This window comes from Euwallacea similis, chromosome 13, assembly GCF_039881205.1.
Source record: "Euwallacea similis isolate ESF13 chromosome 13, ESF131.1, whole genome shotgun sequence".
In the NCBI taxonomy this organism is placed as follows: domain Eukaryota; kingdom Metazoa; phylum Arthropoda; class Insecta; order Coleoptera; family Curculionidae; genus Euwallacea; species Euwallacea similis.
In genome coordinates, this window is record NC_089621.1 from 2889540 (window position 1) to 2907652 (window position 18113).

Sequence of the window (18113 nt, forward strand, 5' to 3'; positions counted from 1 at the left end):
GCGCTCGAATGCGCCGTCGTCGCGATACGTTCGAACAATGGCGCCGCTCCCTCGGCCAATCGAATTCACAGATTTACGCGACCATTCAGGCGAAAGTAACACTCGATTCCCTCGGTACGCCTCTTGATTGCATTTTACCAGTTTTTAACACCTTTAGCCCAGAAATCACCCATATTATGGTCATGTGGTCAATCTTCAGTCTTTGTCAGGGCACCGGAGGCTGAGGCGGTTTTCGCCAAGACTATCTTTCCCTATAACCGACCGCAAGCGGTGACAAATGACATTGTTCTATAGTTGTTTTAATAGAAGACGAAACTGACACATATCAAAAGAGTTGGTGCTAGTGCATCCGGTATCTCGGAGAATTGTAAGAGTGCTGTAGCTGTGGCTTTAGCTGTCCGTGACTGTTCGATGTGGGCGTGTCCATTTTTAAGGCCCTCCCTTGTGTACCTAGGATGAAGTCACCCTTGAACAACAGACTGACATGATGGTAAAGCCAGTCTTCTGTACACTTCGCGTGGCTCAGCAGCATAAGTTTCATCGGGGCTGATCTTGGGGACACGTGCTTGACTAGGCCGAAAGATCACTCGAGCAAACGCGAAATTAAATTCGTCAAATCAAGCGGAATTGGTGCACGCCCGCGATTTAATCAAGTATAGTTCGCGCTGGCCGGATGCGTTTTCCTTTTGTTTTCCCGCCGCGGTAATTCGAATTTTAGCCACAGAAGAAACTAACTTTCCGACGGTGGCTTTGACGTTTTTGTGCCACCCTGTATGATGATGGTTGATTGGTCTAAATGGAGCGTAGTCTGTTTTTAGATTGGCCCGAGAGGTACATATTACTGTTTAAGTTCTAATACGTGAATTATATGTGAGGTACATGACATTCAGGTACCATTAAATTGCAAGTTAATATACAGGGAGGTGTTATAAATAATGCGAAAAATATAGAGGGTGACACATTTCGTTTTTGAGATAAAATAATTAATAAAAATGTCAAAAGTTTATCTATTTATGCTTGAATTTGAGAGCACCCAAAGTGTTGATGGCGAAAATCTATAGACTGATTGGTATACATTTAGATCACCACTTCAAGCATTTTTCCTAACACTTGCATCAGCACCACTACATTATATCATGTGAATCTTTATTAAGAATATATTACGTACCCAAAATTTGAAATAAATATCTCAAAAACTGTCAGAGCTGTGAAGACAAATATATATTTTTTTAACATTCTAAAAGCGAGTTAAATATAAAGCACTAATTTCTGAGGTTCGAGTACTCGTTCGCTCATTTCTGAGCCAGGAATAAAGAAAATAGCAATCGTTTCGGCTTTTAAAAATTAGAAAAGGCTCTTGAGGTCTTCAAAAATTCGTATCTGAGTTTCGTCACCGTATACAGATTTTTTCTTTTAAGAGCGAAAAATTAGAAAAAAAAAAACTTATATTGAAAAATTTCATGTAGCAAATATTTTGTTCACATCATCTGAGAAAAATTCTTTCATTCAGTTTTCAAAATTTCGAAAATCGTGAGCGAGTAAATGACATTATTTTGGCAGAGTTTTTCCTCAATTTTAAAAATTCACCAAAAATAGTGACTAAGCTGAATCAATTTAGGTCCAAATGATGTCACATCACAATAGCTATTTTTTTCGAGTTTTTAAAAATTGCGTGAAAATTTAGGAAAATTCGCATCTGCACGACATCTTTATTGATAATGAATAAACCTCGGTTTAGAACAAAATAAAAAATAAATATTGATTAGATGTGATTAGGGTATATTCTATGTATGTGTTTCTGCAGGATTCCCAATAGAATGTCATGAAAAATAAATAAAAAAACAATATATTTTCACAAAAATTACTTCATAATCAGATACAAGATTTAAGAGGATTTTTGAAGGATTTTAAAAGGAAATTTGAGTAAATCAGAGACCAAAATTTGAGAGACCTTCACAAGTTTTCAATATAACTGTAGTTTTTCCAAATTTTTAACTTCTGCTTTCCGATGTTCCGTCTTTATATCCAAAGAAGATGAGAGAAAAGAAATTTGGCCTCAAAGTCTTGGAAAAGTAGATTTTTTGCTCGTTAAAAAAGTGATAATACTGAATTGAGATCGAGGAGAAATGTGTGCAATTCAAACGTAATCTCTTGAATTTCAAATATGCATGCGTGCCTCGTGTCCTCTAGTTTTAGCTAGAATTCTCATGTCTTTTTTGTGATGTCTGTTAGAATTTTTTTCTTAAATCAAAACTTAATTCGAAATGATCTGTAACCCCTTTGATAACCTGTACCACTTGTACATCTATTTTTTTTGCATTCCAGAGATCTTCAACCAGTGTTTGAAAAAATATCTAGGCTAATTTCACCATTTCTTTTTCTTCATTTCTCCTCAAAACCACATAACTTATTCGCATTGAAGAACAATGTGGCACTTCTCTAATTTTTAAAGTGAATTCTGTTGTGTTTCTGTTGTTTTAAATTAGTTCAGGTTAGTTCAGGTTAGGATAGTTTTGTTTCTGTTGTTTTAAGTTAGCTTATGTCCGCTTTGAAATATTTATGTTTTTCTGCTTGATTTAACTTAATGTTTGTTTTCTTGTCTGACTTCTCTTCACGTTTCTTTCACGTTAGGTTATGTTTCCTGAAATCTATTTTTTTCATTTGATTTTTTACGAGGTTACTGTTCATTGTTTTTGTATATGAAAATGTTGCGATACAAATAAACTCTTCTAGGGTTGGTCCAGGGACATAAGGTTTGTTTCCTTTCCTTTTTAACTTTCTTCGGACTAAATTCAGGTTAATCCAGTTTTTTCAACCTTTTGATATATTTTCTAGAATTTAAAATCCACCTATTTTTCACATAATTAATCGGGAGTCTGTAGTTAAAAAATCAAAATTGAGTCTGTCTAGGTTCCTCTTAGTTGCTCCCTTTAAACACATTTTAGGTAGTTTCTGAAGTTCAAAAGTTGCGAAAATAGTTCTCTAGTTAAAGCAAATTCAGGTTACTTGAAGTTTAATTTAGTCGGTTATCTGAAATAGTTAACCAGTTACTTTTTGTTTGAAAACGAATATTCAAAATACGACAAACTTTGTGGCATTTCCTCTTTTTAAGTTAGTCCAGGATATTTTTTTCGATAACTTAAAAGTACTTAAAAATGCCTATATAGTTATTTATTCTAGGTTAATTTAGGCTGTGCGTGCCTCTTTTCTCAGTAAGTTTAACTGTGCTCTTTGTACTGAAAAATAATAATAATTACAGGTTTTTAACCAGCGGATTGGTTCAGGGTCATTTGGGTTCCTTGTTTTAAAATTTTTGTTAGTTGGCGTTCTTTAGATCAAAAGTTGCGAAAACTCCTTTACTTCAGGTTACGTCTGTGTATTTTGGTCAGTTGCTCAAACTAGTAACCGTTATAATTTCCGTGTAAAATCGATCTTCTTGGTTTTTGGTTTATAGTTAATAGAGGCATTAACCAATGCCAACGTTTCTTCATTATTACCTCCTGAGGCTCATTTGAATTTTTGTACCAAAAAAAAATGTAAAGAATGGAAAAAGGGAAAAAGTTTCCAGATTTTTCAATTTCCTCATTACTGCTTTCTTTGGCTGATTTTCATCCCCTTAGGGTTAATATATCAATGACCTGGTAACTTTATCAAGAAGATATTTTTTTATGGAAAAAGAAATATCAACTTAAAGCATCAAAATTTATTAATATCTTGGAAGCATTAATATGCGAGTACAAGAGATACTTTTGCTATAACTAGGTAGGGACAATCGATTGGGCAGGTGGAGGCAAAGTACACTGAGAAAAGATCATTTTACTTTGTGCATCTATATGTGGAGAGGGAAGAGAGGGTTCTAGTGGAAGTAATGAAGTGGATGAACTTTTGGACAAATTGATAGCAGCTCTGTGAGGGAAATTACCTGAAAACTGCTTTTAGGTTTTGTTCAAAAACTCGAAACGACTTCATAGTCACATTGAAAAGCCACTATCGACTACCTAATGACCAATAACGTCAAAATAATTGGATGCACATTTACAAATCGCCGTGTTCTCACAGTAATTAAACGAACATTACCTTGGTATTCAATAGAAATTCAGGGCTCCTTCTAGAGCTTAATCCCCATCCGTCGCGTTTCTTTCATCTTCACCGGTCAAAGCCGCCATCCAGCGACTTCCATTCGGCCTTTTCCTTGACAACCTAAAAGTTACGTAATGTTACAATTTCATAACGGTTCGCAAAGCACCTAAAAGTCTCTCATAAAAGAAATACATCAGAAATCCTCGAGTTCTCCACTATGTAGACGAGTCGCCCGTACAATTTTCTTCTTACTCGTTTCATGTTTATTTGTCGTCTATGGCTGTGCGGGTACTTTACCCTTTTGCCTGCTGCCCTTTGATCTTCTCTGCCTCTCACAATTATATAAACGTACGTCGTTAAGTCTAAATCATTTCGAAAAAAACTTGACTCTTAATTATTTGTCGAGTGGTGCGTCAGTGCTTTGCCGATTTCTATGCCGACCAGAGGCGGTCTTTGAGTTTCGAGGGCTCGATCGATGACTGCGTGGGTCCATTTAAAACCCTTATTCTCATGGCGCTTAGATTTAATTACGAAAACGGAAAACTAAACTTGCCGAATGTGGGAAAACAGGGTGGTGTTTGTCCTTGCAAGAAAGGCAGAATGCCAATTGATCGGGCAGTGCATCGTGATGCTAATTGGCTTCCTGCTGCATTAGCAAAATTATCTGCATTAATTCCATTCGAAGCTTATTCGCTCTCTATAGAGGCTGCAGATGTGGAACCAGACGTATTACCCTTGCTTCGAGGTTGTAAAGCTTTTAACGAAACTTTTCGCTACTTTGTACGCCACTGATCACCTCGATTTCAACCAGAACAATTGCCATGTGGCTCAAAGTCTCTGAAATTAAATTTCGTTAACATATCACACCCCGAGTCGTTTACACGAGGGCTGCAAGTGTGAAATAAACCTTCGACGAAATTTTTTATTACTCAGTACTCCACTGAGAAGCTCGATATCGGCCAGAAAAATTGCCAGACACTGCAGAATGTCGGAAAATAAATTTTCTTAAAAATACACACTACAAATCAAGGGCGTATCTGCAAGTGTTACAAATGGAGCACCCTCGAAACTAGGTTAAATAGAAATCCAGAAAAAATCTGAGACGTGAAATAATAAGAATTTATGGATGAGGGCTGGCAGGTTTAGGGCTTCATAGGTATCCTGAATAACGGCTCCAAATATGCTGCAGACAGAGGCGTACCAAACCCAGATATGCAGTAGTTAAATTTGCATCCACCTAAATGAGCAGCAAAAAATTTTTTTTTAATTTTTCGTAGAAAAAACACAATTTTTTAAAACGAGTTTGCGCAGGGTAGTGGCCTGATATATCTCCATAAATCTCTCAAATTGGTGCTTCAATTAAGCTATAAACAGAAGCATATCAAATCCAAATTCAGAGCGGTCACTTGTTCATTAAACTAGGATACGCAGTTCAACTTTTGAAAAATACGGTAAATGAAATTTCTGGATTAGCTGTGGCCAATTTCTGGCTTCCTATATCCCCCTTAATCTCTGCAATTAGTGCTTCAACTATGTAATAAACCCAGGCATATCAAATTCAGGTGGTGGGCATTTGATGTAAGCTAAGATTAACAATAAATTAAATTTCGGACACGTCCCAAAGACGAAATGATCAAAACTTCGTAACGAACTTTGGTGGATTTATGGCCTTATATGGGGTGTTCCAGAATGTTGGCCAAATCTTTAACTCAAATCTAAAAATTTTTAAATTTTCCCTGTCGAGATATTTGAATTTCGAAATGGCGGAAAAGTACGTTTTTTTTCTTTTTTCTGAAAAACGGTTACACTTAGAAATTTCAATTTTGGTACACATTATCAGCTAGTCGAATATTATTTTGTGGTGGTGTCCATTCTCTGACTCATGTTTCTGGAGGGTGGAACTCAGCAATCCCTAATTTTATTTCTTTCAGAACTTTTTCTTGCAATAGCTGGTTTCGACTTTTTTTTAATACCACACATCATTTTAAAAGTTTTGTCACTCTTTTCATTTTTTCATACAACCAGCAGTTCACGTGGGAAAAAATAAAAATAGTTTTTCTTACCTTATTAAGTATCTTTTGGTCACCGATTACTGACAAACCCAATAGACTATTGTTATGTTGATGTTTTTCTGTTCTTTTGTTGTTAAACAAATCGTCATTAGGTCTATTATTATAAAAATATTTGTAAACAAATTATTCTACGATATGAATATTAGCGAATAAATTATATGAAAAAGTGACAAGAGTGAAAACGGTTTTAAAATTATGTGTAGCATTAAAAAAAAGGTTTTATTGAAGTCCGCTACTGAAGGAAAAATTTCTGAAAGAAATAAAATTAGGGATTGCTGAGTCCCACCCTCCAGAAACATGAGTCAGAGAATCGACACCACCACAAAATAGCATTCGATTAGTTGATAATGTATACCAAAATTGAAATTTCTGAGTGTAACCGATTGTAAGAAAAAAGAAAAAAACGGTTACTTTCCGTCATTTCGAGACTCGAATATCTCGACATGAAGAACCCAAATCGGAAAATTTCTTACGACAATCCCCCCTAAACTGGTTAGTAGAGTACCTTGTCAAAAAATTTGACCATCATTCCGGGACGCCCTGTATATTTGTAACAATATTCCAAGTTGGTGCTTAAAGTGGGCCATTAATAATGGTGCATCAAACTCAAATTCTGAGTGGTCACGTCTAAGCAAGGAAAAACACGAATTAAAATTTTAAGAAATATTCTGAGGCGAAATAATCCGAATTTCTCAACGGTTTTTTAGCCTGAAATGTCCTTAATAAGGTCTCAAAGTGGTGCTTAAAATTAAGCTGTAACCAGTGGCGTACCAAGCCCGTATGCGTAGTTTACTGTTTCGGCTATGAACCAAGTTAAATTTGAAGTCAAATTTTGGAAAAATCTGAGGTCAAAAATGCGTTCCTTTAGATCCCCAATTTCCCCGAACGTTGGTGTTCAATTATGCTATTAAGAGCGGCGTATCAAGCAACAATTCAGAGTTTGTTGCTTGTTTTAGCTTAAATTAAGCGGCATTTCTCGACGAGGTTTCGTTCATTGTTGGACTCGAATTTTTCAGTAAAAAAAGCAACAAACAGTAGCGTATCAACCCTGGATTCACAATGGCCACTATAGCTCATTATTATTATTAGTTCATACGAGAAATCAAACCACTCAAAATCATAAATCACTCATAAAACCTTCGTTGGCGTCAATCAGAGATCCACAGCTACCATGCCGCTTATTCACCACACAAAAACGAAATAAAACAGAGAATGTTCTTGGTGATATATGAACATGAGTAGCAAGGTACCATGACTGGGCAATCTCCATTGTTCACGACGGGCGGCCAGTAACCACCGTAAAGGTAATGAAGACAAATTTTCGCCCCGGGTTTTCTTCTCTTTTTAGTCGCCCGCTGATTATGTTTGATTGCCAACGGACATCTGAATTAGAAACAATTGACTCGGTACTATCAAGATATCAAATACTTGCATTGATTGTAATTGATGGGCTAAGAACCGCACTAACGACGGTCTCAGTTACGCCCAAGCTTTCAAAACGGTATTGTTTATGTTTAATTAAATTGTTGATGATGATTAAGAAGTGAAATGGTCAGGTGATTGGTGCCGCGACCTGTCAGTATCACGCTTTAGTGGGTTTAATGATAAATCAGAAGCTTTTTGGTTCAGAAATTTGCCGGGGAACGCTTCGTGAGAAGAAAAGCAACGTCACCTGCACAAAGCATAGAGAGGGTATCCCTGGTTGCCTAAGTCTGTGTGCTAATGCTACTTGCAACGTTGCCGTTTATCATTGACTGTCTTCTAATAATCCCGTGGTTTGTTAATAATAAGTAAATAATGTAAATCGCATGTAGGAAACTAAATCTAGACCGCTAAATAAGACGTAAACAGAAATCCCAACTCCGTTAGCGTCTAAGCTCCTTAAAACGACCAGTTTCTTATAACCCAAATCCGTTGGAAACGCGGCTGGGAAAGGTGCTGAAAGCGGATTAGAGATGTATATACTTCATCCTGTTATTGGATAAATGAATTAATTTTTAATAAACCATTTCGTTTCAGGTTTCTCTAAAAGTCCAACCTGGGAGCCACGTCCGGACCCGTCCCGACTCCGGGCGGGTTTTCACCAGTTATTTCAGCCGCAAAAACGCTTTCCCTACGGGAATCATCCTGTGCTGAGAGTCTTTGGAAAATGCCACACAAAGGTCAGTAATCGTTGAAATAACACATAATTAGTCGTCTCAATTTATGTTATCAGACCACAGGAAGAGTACGCCACACGAGAGGTGTACTGCTTAATTACTCATTACAATTTGATATAAATCTAATCCAGATTGGATCATTTTATGCTAAAATTTGTATACCGTTTTAAGGATAAATTCTTTCCACGAATATCAGATTAACGATGGTTTGCTTCCTTTTTTGGATCTAACTTAGCGAGTAACCATATTTTAAATCAACGAACTTCATTTAAATACCTAAAATAAGAGGTTTTGAAAACATGTGGCAACATCCTGAATACACATAGCGTTCAGAAACAACAGAAGAGCGCAGTGTTGCCACTTTCTTTTTCCTTGCCACAATTAACGAAGTACCGCAGGCAGTTGGAAAAAAATGAGTTACCTGAATAGATTTAAAAATAGGATATATAAATTATCGCAGAAATATTTAACCTAGAAGGGTATGTCAAATTGAGTTTGTCTGGACATTTTTGAATTTGACCGTCAACTTCAATAACGACAGAACGAGTGGAATATGTGATGTAGATGACAACGACAGTTGACACTTTTAACATCTAAAATGAAATTGAACGGTCAAATAGCGAACAAGTAAAATATATTTTCTTGACCGGACATTTTACAACCCCATTTTATTACTACATGAATCATCAAATGTCAGATTACAATTCTCCTGATTGCTCTTTGGAGGTTTGGCAACACAAGGAGTATTCACAGCTTTGAAAAGCAATGAAATAATGCTGCGTTGTCATTTAGGAAAGTCTACTTTTCTAGACATATTGTAATGTATAAAAACAACATACTCAGTTTTTTTAAATTGCCTGAAGGGAACGTTTCAGCTTCCCTTACATGTCTCCATGGGGAAGGTACCTCTTCATGGGCGCAACAGGAGAAAGATTTTAAATTTGTCTTTGCACCACAGACAGAATCATGTCAAGAACTCTCACTAAAAAGCAATTAAGCATTGAAAATGTGCTCTTATTAATACTTATATCAATTGAAAACTAAGAAAGATGAGTACAGAAATGTCTAAAGATAAACACAAAAATCGCATTATCTATTGGGTGTTCTGTATGAGAAACTATTTTGAATTTGTTATGTGTAGGTTAGAAATATGTAGTTAGAGTAGCTAAGAAGTAAAACTTTCCTCCATCATTTAAGCGAAAAAACAGCACTTTTTTCTTTAGGAAGGAGAGAATTTTTATCCCCTAGGCAGAAAAATACTTTTGCTCCTGAGGGGCAAGAGGGAGCTCTCTAGGGAGTAAACATTCTTTCCTTCCTAGAGGGTAACAGTGCTGTTTTCTTAATTTTCTTTCCTAGACAGTAAAAGTTCTTTACTCCCTAGAGAGCAAAAGTGCTATTTTTTTCCCTCAAACGATGAAGGAAAGTTTAATTTTTTACGAAGGAAGTAGAAAAACCCCTTTTTTTTTTGTTTGTATGTGAAGTAAGTGGTAATTTGAAGTTAAAATGCTGCGAGCATTAGAAGTATAAATTTCGGGTTTCAAAGTCGCGTATAAAACAATCGGGAACAAGCTGTCGCCATCTTCCGCTTAAAGAGGCCTTTGCAAGCGTTCACGTCTGGCTACGTCCTCAATTCTCCATGTAATGTTAAGGTTAATGCAATTTGAGACGCGGGCTGCGCCAACCTCCGGTTACCGAGTCAACAAAGAAACGCCATTTTCGCCAGTTCGGTTTGTAGGGAGATAAATTGAGTTGTAAATTTCTGCCCTTTTATTCGGCCCTAATCAAGCGTTTATAGAAAATAATGACCGAATGGAAAAAAGGGCCCTGACCACCGAACTCCTTTAGAAAAGTCAATTAGTCGAGTAATTTTCCTGCTTTTTAGCAGCGGGATCGGTCCTTGATCGAGAACCGCAGCAGCATTCGATCGAGATGCCGTGCCCTGTGTATTAACTGGATCGTTACAGGAAGGGGTGAATGGGAAAAACTTCAGTTAACTGCTGCTGCTTGATTAAAGACCGCAGCCTATACAATAATTGGGGGGTGCGATTAAGCGGGTTAACCACTCAAAAGGACAAGGACTTGACAAATCAGTAGTCCTTTCAAACCGACAACTAATAATAACAGCGTGATGATGATGTGAGAACAGAAGCGGGAGAGAATCTATTTTCGAAAATGCATGCAGTCGCGCCACTTTATAAAGAGGATTTCCCGGATTTGATAAAAGCCAACATTTAGGTGCGTTATAATCCTTAATGCATTAGGGAAAATGGAAGTTGCCTGCTTGCATTAGGGATATTCAGTGGGCCCTCGTACAACGGATGTAGCGAAGTTGTTAACTACTGTTAGTACGCGCCATATGCTCATGCTTAACGTCCTGTTGTTAACCCAATTTGTTTCCTGATGAACTAAATTCGGAACACTATTTTTGCCATGTTTGGGATACTAAAATGCGAGTTTTTTTTATGTAGAACGTCCTATGCTGTACGTCCAAAATAAGGATGTCCAGAATGGGGATTTCGTAAACGGTGAGACGCAGAATTGATTACATGGAAGTAAAGTTGCGTATTCAAAGGAACAGTTACTGCGTGCATCTGAAATTACAGTTATTTTTTGTTTTTCTTCCTTATTTGGAAAAAATCGAAATTTTCTACTTTTTATTTTTTTATTTTCCTTTTTTATTTTTACCTGGGCCATGGCGAGAGACATAGATGAAGACTAAAGGCACTTTTTAAAGTTTGACATGACGGTTTGGTTTCACTGCGTGACCTTTCGTTTGTCAAGAGTAACAATAAATTTTTTCTTAAATCCTGTTTTTCCTCAAATCTGGTAAGTTTTTTGTCCGTTTCAAGGCGACTTTTTTGATTAACGACCATCTCTTCAGCTAGGGAACTATAGTCAAAAATAACCTAAAGACGTCTTAACCTACTGTTCTCACCTATGCATCTTCATGCAAGATGAATAAACAAAATTTTTTTAACGCCGTGGCAGTAACCAGAAGATTTGTTTTTTTTTTATCAATTAATCATCACTTTTTTTGTCAAATTTGAATTACGATTTAATTCACGACCCATTGACTCTGTGGTCAATTGTAATCGTCGGATTCATCGGCTCTTACGATGATCTGTTTGTCACTAAATAAATGTAATGGCACCTCTATTTTTTCCAGAAGAAGACCTCATGCACCATTCCATGAGCCAGAATGCAATTTTCGGGTGTTCAGCAGCTGGCCACAGTGGAATCAACCAATTGGGAGGCGTCTACGTCAACGGTAGGCCCTTGCCCGACTCTACCAGGCAGAAAATCGTAGAATTGGCTCATTCCGGAGCGCGGCCCTGTGACATCTCCCGCATCCTGCAAGTCTCCAATGGATGCGTCTCCAAGATACTCGGAAGGTAACTAGTGCTCCCCAGGTTTAAAATCCAATTGACAACTTCTGGAGGTTCGATTGCAGGTACTACGAGACGGGATCGATCAAACCTAGGGCCATAGGGGGTTCCAAGCCGAGAGTAGCCACCCAGCCGGTAGTGCAGAAAATCGCCGATTTCAAGAGGGAGTGCCCTTCGATATTCGCGTGGGAAATCCGGGACAGGCTGCTCAGCGAAGGCGTCTGCAACAACGACAACATTCCTAGCGTAAGTACCTAAAGCTAGAAATATTAAGGAGGGGGCCCAAATAGCAAATATTTACAAAACAAAGGACGAAAGGAGGCTTTGCTCGGGTAAATCGGAACGTCGCAAAAATCTTTGGGGAGCAGACTGTAGTCATGGCAACCGCTGAAGCAGGAAAAGGGCGAGAACGACGGAATGTTGGGGATCATAAAAATAAGCGGGGATTAAGGGAAATTGTAAAATTTTACGTGGATGAACGGAACTGAAAAGCTTCGCACATTATATGTTTTCTAATTTACGTCAAGCGACGAAAGAGTTTTCGGATATTCAGTGTTTGTTCATGTTACGTAGTCATTTAAGTGTTTACAATTCACTTTAGAATGCCGTTTTCTAGTCGTTTTTGAGGTTTTGTTTATATAACCTGGGACACCCAGTTCAAAGCAGTTCATTTTTAACGTTTTTAGCTTGATAGATTGTTTTCACAGCAAACTTCTCAATTTTTGTTTTCAATGAAAATTAAAAACACAAATTATCCAAGAAAAATTACGATTTTTCGGATTTTTTTTCAGGTTCTTATCATTCCAGATTGGAACTTTTCGTCCTAAACAACACGCTATTTTCAAGTCTAAAAAAGCCCTAGCGGTCGAGATACCAAAACGAAAAACTCAAAGTTTGGAAAATTGTCAAAATAGATACGAGATACGGCCATAACCACGCAGCAAAATGTGAGGGAACGAACTGGCAGCAATGCGCCCTTCATTTGTTCTTACATTATTATTGTTGTGATGATGGAAACATCATTTTCCTCTTGATTTTTTTTTCTCAAGGCACCCAGTCCTGTTTCCCTTGCATCCAAAGATTCCCAAGACTCCATCTATGGCACAAAGAACTATGGAGGTATCTAAGGGCATTTTCAATAGTTCAATTTGAGGCTCCTCTCTTTTTATGCAATTTCTTCTCCCCCTCCGATGTGGATTAACAATGCAAGCTCATCGCCACCAACCCCGTCGCTTTTTTTCCATATGCCGAACATAATAGGAAGAGTAGTTACGTATTCAGCGTGATATTCATGCGTGAATCCGAGCAGAAACTGTAGGGCCCATCCCTTTAATCAAAAACCCTAAATAATACCGCAGAATACAATGCGTTCACGTTGGCCGTCACCTGGCGCCCAATTTACTTGATAATAACTTGATGCATCCCGCCCTATTGTGATAAAAACAAACGGCGGCCCAACGGTCCAATGGCGGCCCTTTATCGGCCGCCATTTTATTATTCATTTGTCCTGAACATCCCTCGTTGCCAGTTTAATCCGCGAAGCTCCGCTGACAGGGAATAGGGATGATTTTTTTCAGACAAGGTTACCGTTTATGATCAAATAATTGTACTAAAATCAAAAGTTGTTTGTACTAAATTTAATTCTAAGCAGCCCTTTCACATAGGGCTCTAACAGTATTAACCGGATAATATATATGAGTTAAGGGTCGTTTTTGGTACAATTTTCTCCTGAGTTTCAACCCTTGGACAAGGGAAAATCCGCCATGACGAGTGTATTGGAACGCAATGCGTATCGCACGTCGTATCGATGAGCGGACGCACGCATGCGTGAAATTTTCCTATCATCGGTCCATGTAGGGGTGAACGGCAAAATTAATTATTGAATATGAATTTTGGGAGGGTTTAGACTGCGTTTTAACGACGGAATCTTCGCCGGATTTGGTCAGCCCACTTTTTGGGGTTATGTGTTGAAATAGAGAGGAAAAATCGCATTATTCATAAGCTAGATATTCAGTGAAACTGATAATTACTGCTATATAAACACTGGCAACGTGACAAAGTATGACCACAGTCACATGGCACCTTGTTGCCATTGTCAGAGAAATGAATTTTCATTCTAAAATCGGACTCAACCGCGTCACAGTCAGTTCGGAAAAGTATCACTTTTTGCACTTGTTAGATAAATAACCATTGTTTGCTTCAAGTCATGTTTGAGCAGGTATTTTTGAATTAGTAACACTTTCCATGTTAGACATTTCATCTTTTAAGAGTTTAATGAATTCGGACAAATTGCAAGAAATGCAGATCATCAATGTATCTTCGTCTTGCTCACTACAATCCTTATAAGTCTGTCTTCGTCCAACCCATTAAGTTCGCAACATTAACGACTCAAAAAACGTCGCAAAAAGGGATCTTGTTAATAGCGAAAATGCACAATTTCGTCCTCAAAAAAACCTGTTTTTTTTTTCGGATTAAAAAAAATCCAGCGGTTCCAGATATATCCGAAAAAAAATGAAACTTGAGAAACCTAGTTTTATTCGCTTTTAACCCCACTTAAATAGATATTTTTAAGATACTTACGCCCATATTCTCCATAGATCCCCAAGCTTTAGCTCCACAAGCCCTGCTTTAGTTTAAGTGTGGCTTAAACTGACAGTTTTGCATGTAGAAGTGTAGCCAGGCTTAGGCCCAAGCTCGGCTTGTGGGCTTACAGAGAATACGAATACGAGGGTTAGTGCTACTCTCCAATGCCGGATGTTTCATCTTCGAAGAGTCGTCACTGTCTGAAATATCAAAGGAAAAATACTTTAGAAAATTGTTCGTAATACTATTTCTTTTTAATGGTGTAATCCACCTAATTTTACCTTGTTTAGAATGTGGTCCCCATGATATACTGAAGATCATTTAGGCGCCACTTTCAATATAAAAGAGAATCACAATGACAAAAATTCGCCCAAAATTACTTCATTATTGACTCATCGTTATGAGCCTGACTCGATATTCAGTTGAGCCCCCTCGACATCCGGTGCACCTAATTCCCTTTATAATAGACCAAACCACACCACTTTAATACCATAAGTGGTGTCTTTATTCGCAAAATGGGCCCCATCTAAAATCTCCAGATAATATTTAACCGCAAGACCCATCGAGGATGTCCTCACCTGGCGCAGTCTCATGGGAGGGTTCGTTATATTAGTAGCAACAATAAGTTTCTCTATAAAGGGCTAAGAAAATGGGAACAAAAGGCGAACGGAAACATAGCAATATCTATCGAAAACTCCATCTCCGGACAAAGCAAATATAAAATAACTTTTCCGATTTTTTTCCCGGGCATCCGATGAGAAGAGCTGGTCATCTAGCAGCGTCGAAACGGCCCTATTTACAGGCATTCTCCTCCTTACATTGGCATTTCCTGTTCACATCCGACTGAACTCGAATTGTTCGACCTATCATGGGCCCACTCTCCACTGTTTCCACTATCTTTTATCCTCGATTCGATTATTTACGTGAAGGTTAAGGGTCGGATTAGTTCCAAAGTGTTTCTTGCCGGATATGTAGGTTTTCGAACTTTGGCCCGAAATTTTGCGTCGCTTTTCTAATCCTCTAGGCGAAGCTATACGATGCACTTCAGTCATCATGCACCCTAAAGGGTTGATTGTTGTTTGCATTAAACATCAGTGTCCGGTTACATGGGCTCCTGTGTTAAGCACTTGAAAGTCTTTCTATATCTGTTTCAGCAGCAAAACTCCCCTTGCTGAATTTAAACCGATTTGCCTTAACATTAAATATTCAAAATCATTAAAATCCCAACGTATCATTACCATTACGGGCTTTTGTCCCTTGCGGCCGGAAAGAAAATAGCTCTCCTTTACCTAAAGCAAATCATAGTGGCTTTATAAATTGGACAATTTAATACACAATAATTCGACCGCGGCTTAGGAGGAGGAATTTCTTTCAGGTTCGTTTTGAAATTCGCATTATTATCGAACTATACCCCCTCTGATGGGCTCTGCCCGGCTATTTCACATATGACCGCACCCGAATTGTGACACACGCTTAACTGATCTCATTCAAAAAGTTTCACGAACCCCGAACGCCCTTTACCCTGCATACGGGGGGTTGGAAAATGTTTTTCTACTACGTCCCTCATATCAAGTAGAAAAGCATCAACTTCGTTGATCGGTTATCTCCTCTGCATAACTTTAAATAATATGATACACACTTTATTGTGTGTATTTGCAAAGAACTATGTGGGAAATTAATTGCATTGGGTGCTGTGGCCCCCCATCAAGACCTAATTCTTTAAAAGTGCCATGAAAAACTTTAATTTGCAACTTCGTAATTTAGTTTTCTGGATTCTGAAGGAGAATGGAAGGAAAACGTAGTTTTGAGAATTGAGGAGGGCTGATTGGATATACGCCAATTTCGGAGAGAAGTGGAAGAGAAGATCGACAAGAACATGATGATTGAGAACAACCCCAATAATTGATCAGTTTTTTTCATAAAACATAGCAGATTTTATATACATCAGATGGCCATATGGCATTGATCAAAGTAGAAGTAGAATTTTCCAAATTTTTAAGAGATATTGAATATTACTGAAAGCCTCAGGGATTTCCAGGCGTGCCAAAAATTTTCCATGATTTTTTGGGAGTGACATAAACTTAACTAACCTAAAATGACTTTGTTTTGATTTGGTCTTAAGTGACTTGAATTAACTCTACCTTGAAAGAAGTCAGCATATAGGATGTTTTGAAAATAATGTTCATTATTTCTTTTAAAAGTCTTACATTTCTATTAAAAGTCTTAATTAATACATTCCTATTAAGACTTATCTACCTAAAGCTTTAGGAGTTTATCCGGAAGTGCGAATAATTAAGGGTCTTTACGGGATTTCCAGCAGATTTGGACATTTTCCCGGGTTTCTTGGAAATCGACATATAGACCTCACTAATCTAAAATTACTTAAAAACTCATTTCAAGTCTAAATCTTATTTTTTGCTTAATTTCTTAAATCACCTGCTTTATTCTGTAGTTATTTATGCACAATTTTATCCTTTTTGCTTCATATTTATTGTATCTATATACTTCTGCGTGAACACTAAAAATTCCAAACTTAAACAGATAAGTGAGTTTTGATTTCGTCAAACTTCTAAGTAACGTTTAATATTTTCGAGGGTCCTTAAAGGATTTCCAGCAGTTTTCAGGCAATTTTCCGGATTTTTTGGAACGAACTTGAACTGAACACACCTCAAATGAGCCTACCTGAATATGAGAAATTTTAGAAGAAATATTAAGAGAGAATTTTAATTTTCGGATTTTGTCAGTGATGTTCAATGCTTCTAAGGGTTTCTATGGGTTTTTCAAAAAGAGGCGTATTTTAAAATTTTCTAGAATTGCAACAGTTTTTTGAGAAATTTCCTGGATTTCAAAGAATCGCGAAGCAATTGCCTTGAGCCTAAATAACTGGTTGTGCCTTTTGTTACCTTTAGTCCTGCCATTGGCCAGAGCGCATATAAAATCGTTAAATGGGCGCTCATAAGAAAAGACACTATAGTCGAAAGTTAAAAATGATTGCTTGAGAAATGTCTAGGTAGCAGCAAAAGTGTATGGAAAACCCGAGAAAGCAATGGCATGGAATGACTCATAGAACATAAAGGGATAATGATAAGTTTGAGCTCATATCATTAACGTCCAAATTATTAATGTAATGGTAGCTTTAGCTGCAAGCTAATGGCATAGAAACGCTCAAATAGAGCCTTGGTATCGGCCAGATTGCATGGAAACCAGCTGGACGTTAAAGTTAACAGCATATTAATAATTAGGCTCTTACAAAACTAATTAATTTATGCTCCTGACACATTCCTCTAAGTTTTTTGTAGCGAAAATCAAAGTTACCCTGTCTAGTACAGATATTTGGAGTTCTCTGTAGCATCTAGAATCTAGAAGAAATCTAGAAAAAAATAGAAGATACTTTGCGTATCAGTGCTAAGGCAATCAATATTTTTTTTATTATCGAAAATGACGCTTGAAATTGAATTGAATAGAATTGTTCGTTGGCCAGTTTATTTCTCTTGATGAATCCCCGCATGTTTCAGTATTGTCAATGGGGCGCAGCCCCATTGACAACACATTTCACAGATTTGTATTTATTATAATTCCACAATGGCTCCTGTATATTTAGTATTCTTTTGACAACTCTATTTTGCTCCGAAATAAATCCAATTAATCATCCTTTCTTCAGGTCCCTTACCAAAAACATTCCGGCCAACAAAAATCTTTGGAAACAGCAATTTTTTCGATCTCCAATAGTAGCCCTCTTTTCATCGGCCCCTTTGAGGCAGTGAATGCAATTTTTGCTTGAAAAGTGCCTTTATCAAACTGCTCGAGGACTCGCATAAATCTCTTTAATGTGT

At 37.5% G+C, this 18113-nt stretch overlaps 1 protein-coding gene across 5 annotated transcripts in view; it reads left to right on the forward strand.

Moving 5' to 3' along the window:
- Positions 1 to 517: 517 nt before the first annotated feature.
- Positions 518 to 18113, forward strand: part of toy (twin of eyeless) — a 30020-nt gene continuing 12424 nt past the window's right edge. For 2 of the 5 annotated variants that reach the window (XM_066396191.1, XM_066396195.1), the window contains exons 1-4: positions 518 to 831; positions 8172 to 8314; positions 11478 to 11703; positions 11751 to 11943. In XM_066396191.1, the coding sequence (XP_066252288.1) occupies positions 8302 to 8314; positions 11478 to 11703; positions 11751 to 11943 (432 nt within the window). In that variant the 5' untranslated portion in view covers positions 518 to 831; positions 8172 to 8301. The remainder of the gene's footprint in view (positions 832 to 8171; positions 8315 to 11477; positions 11704 to 11750; positions 11944 to 18113) is intronic. The other 3 variants (XM_066396193.1, XM_066396196.1, XM_066396192.1) reach the window with 2 other exon arrangements.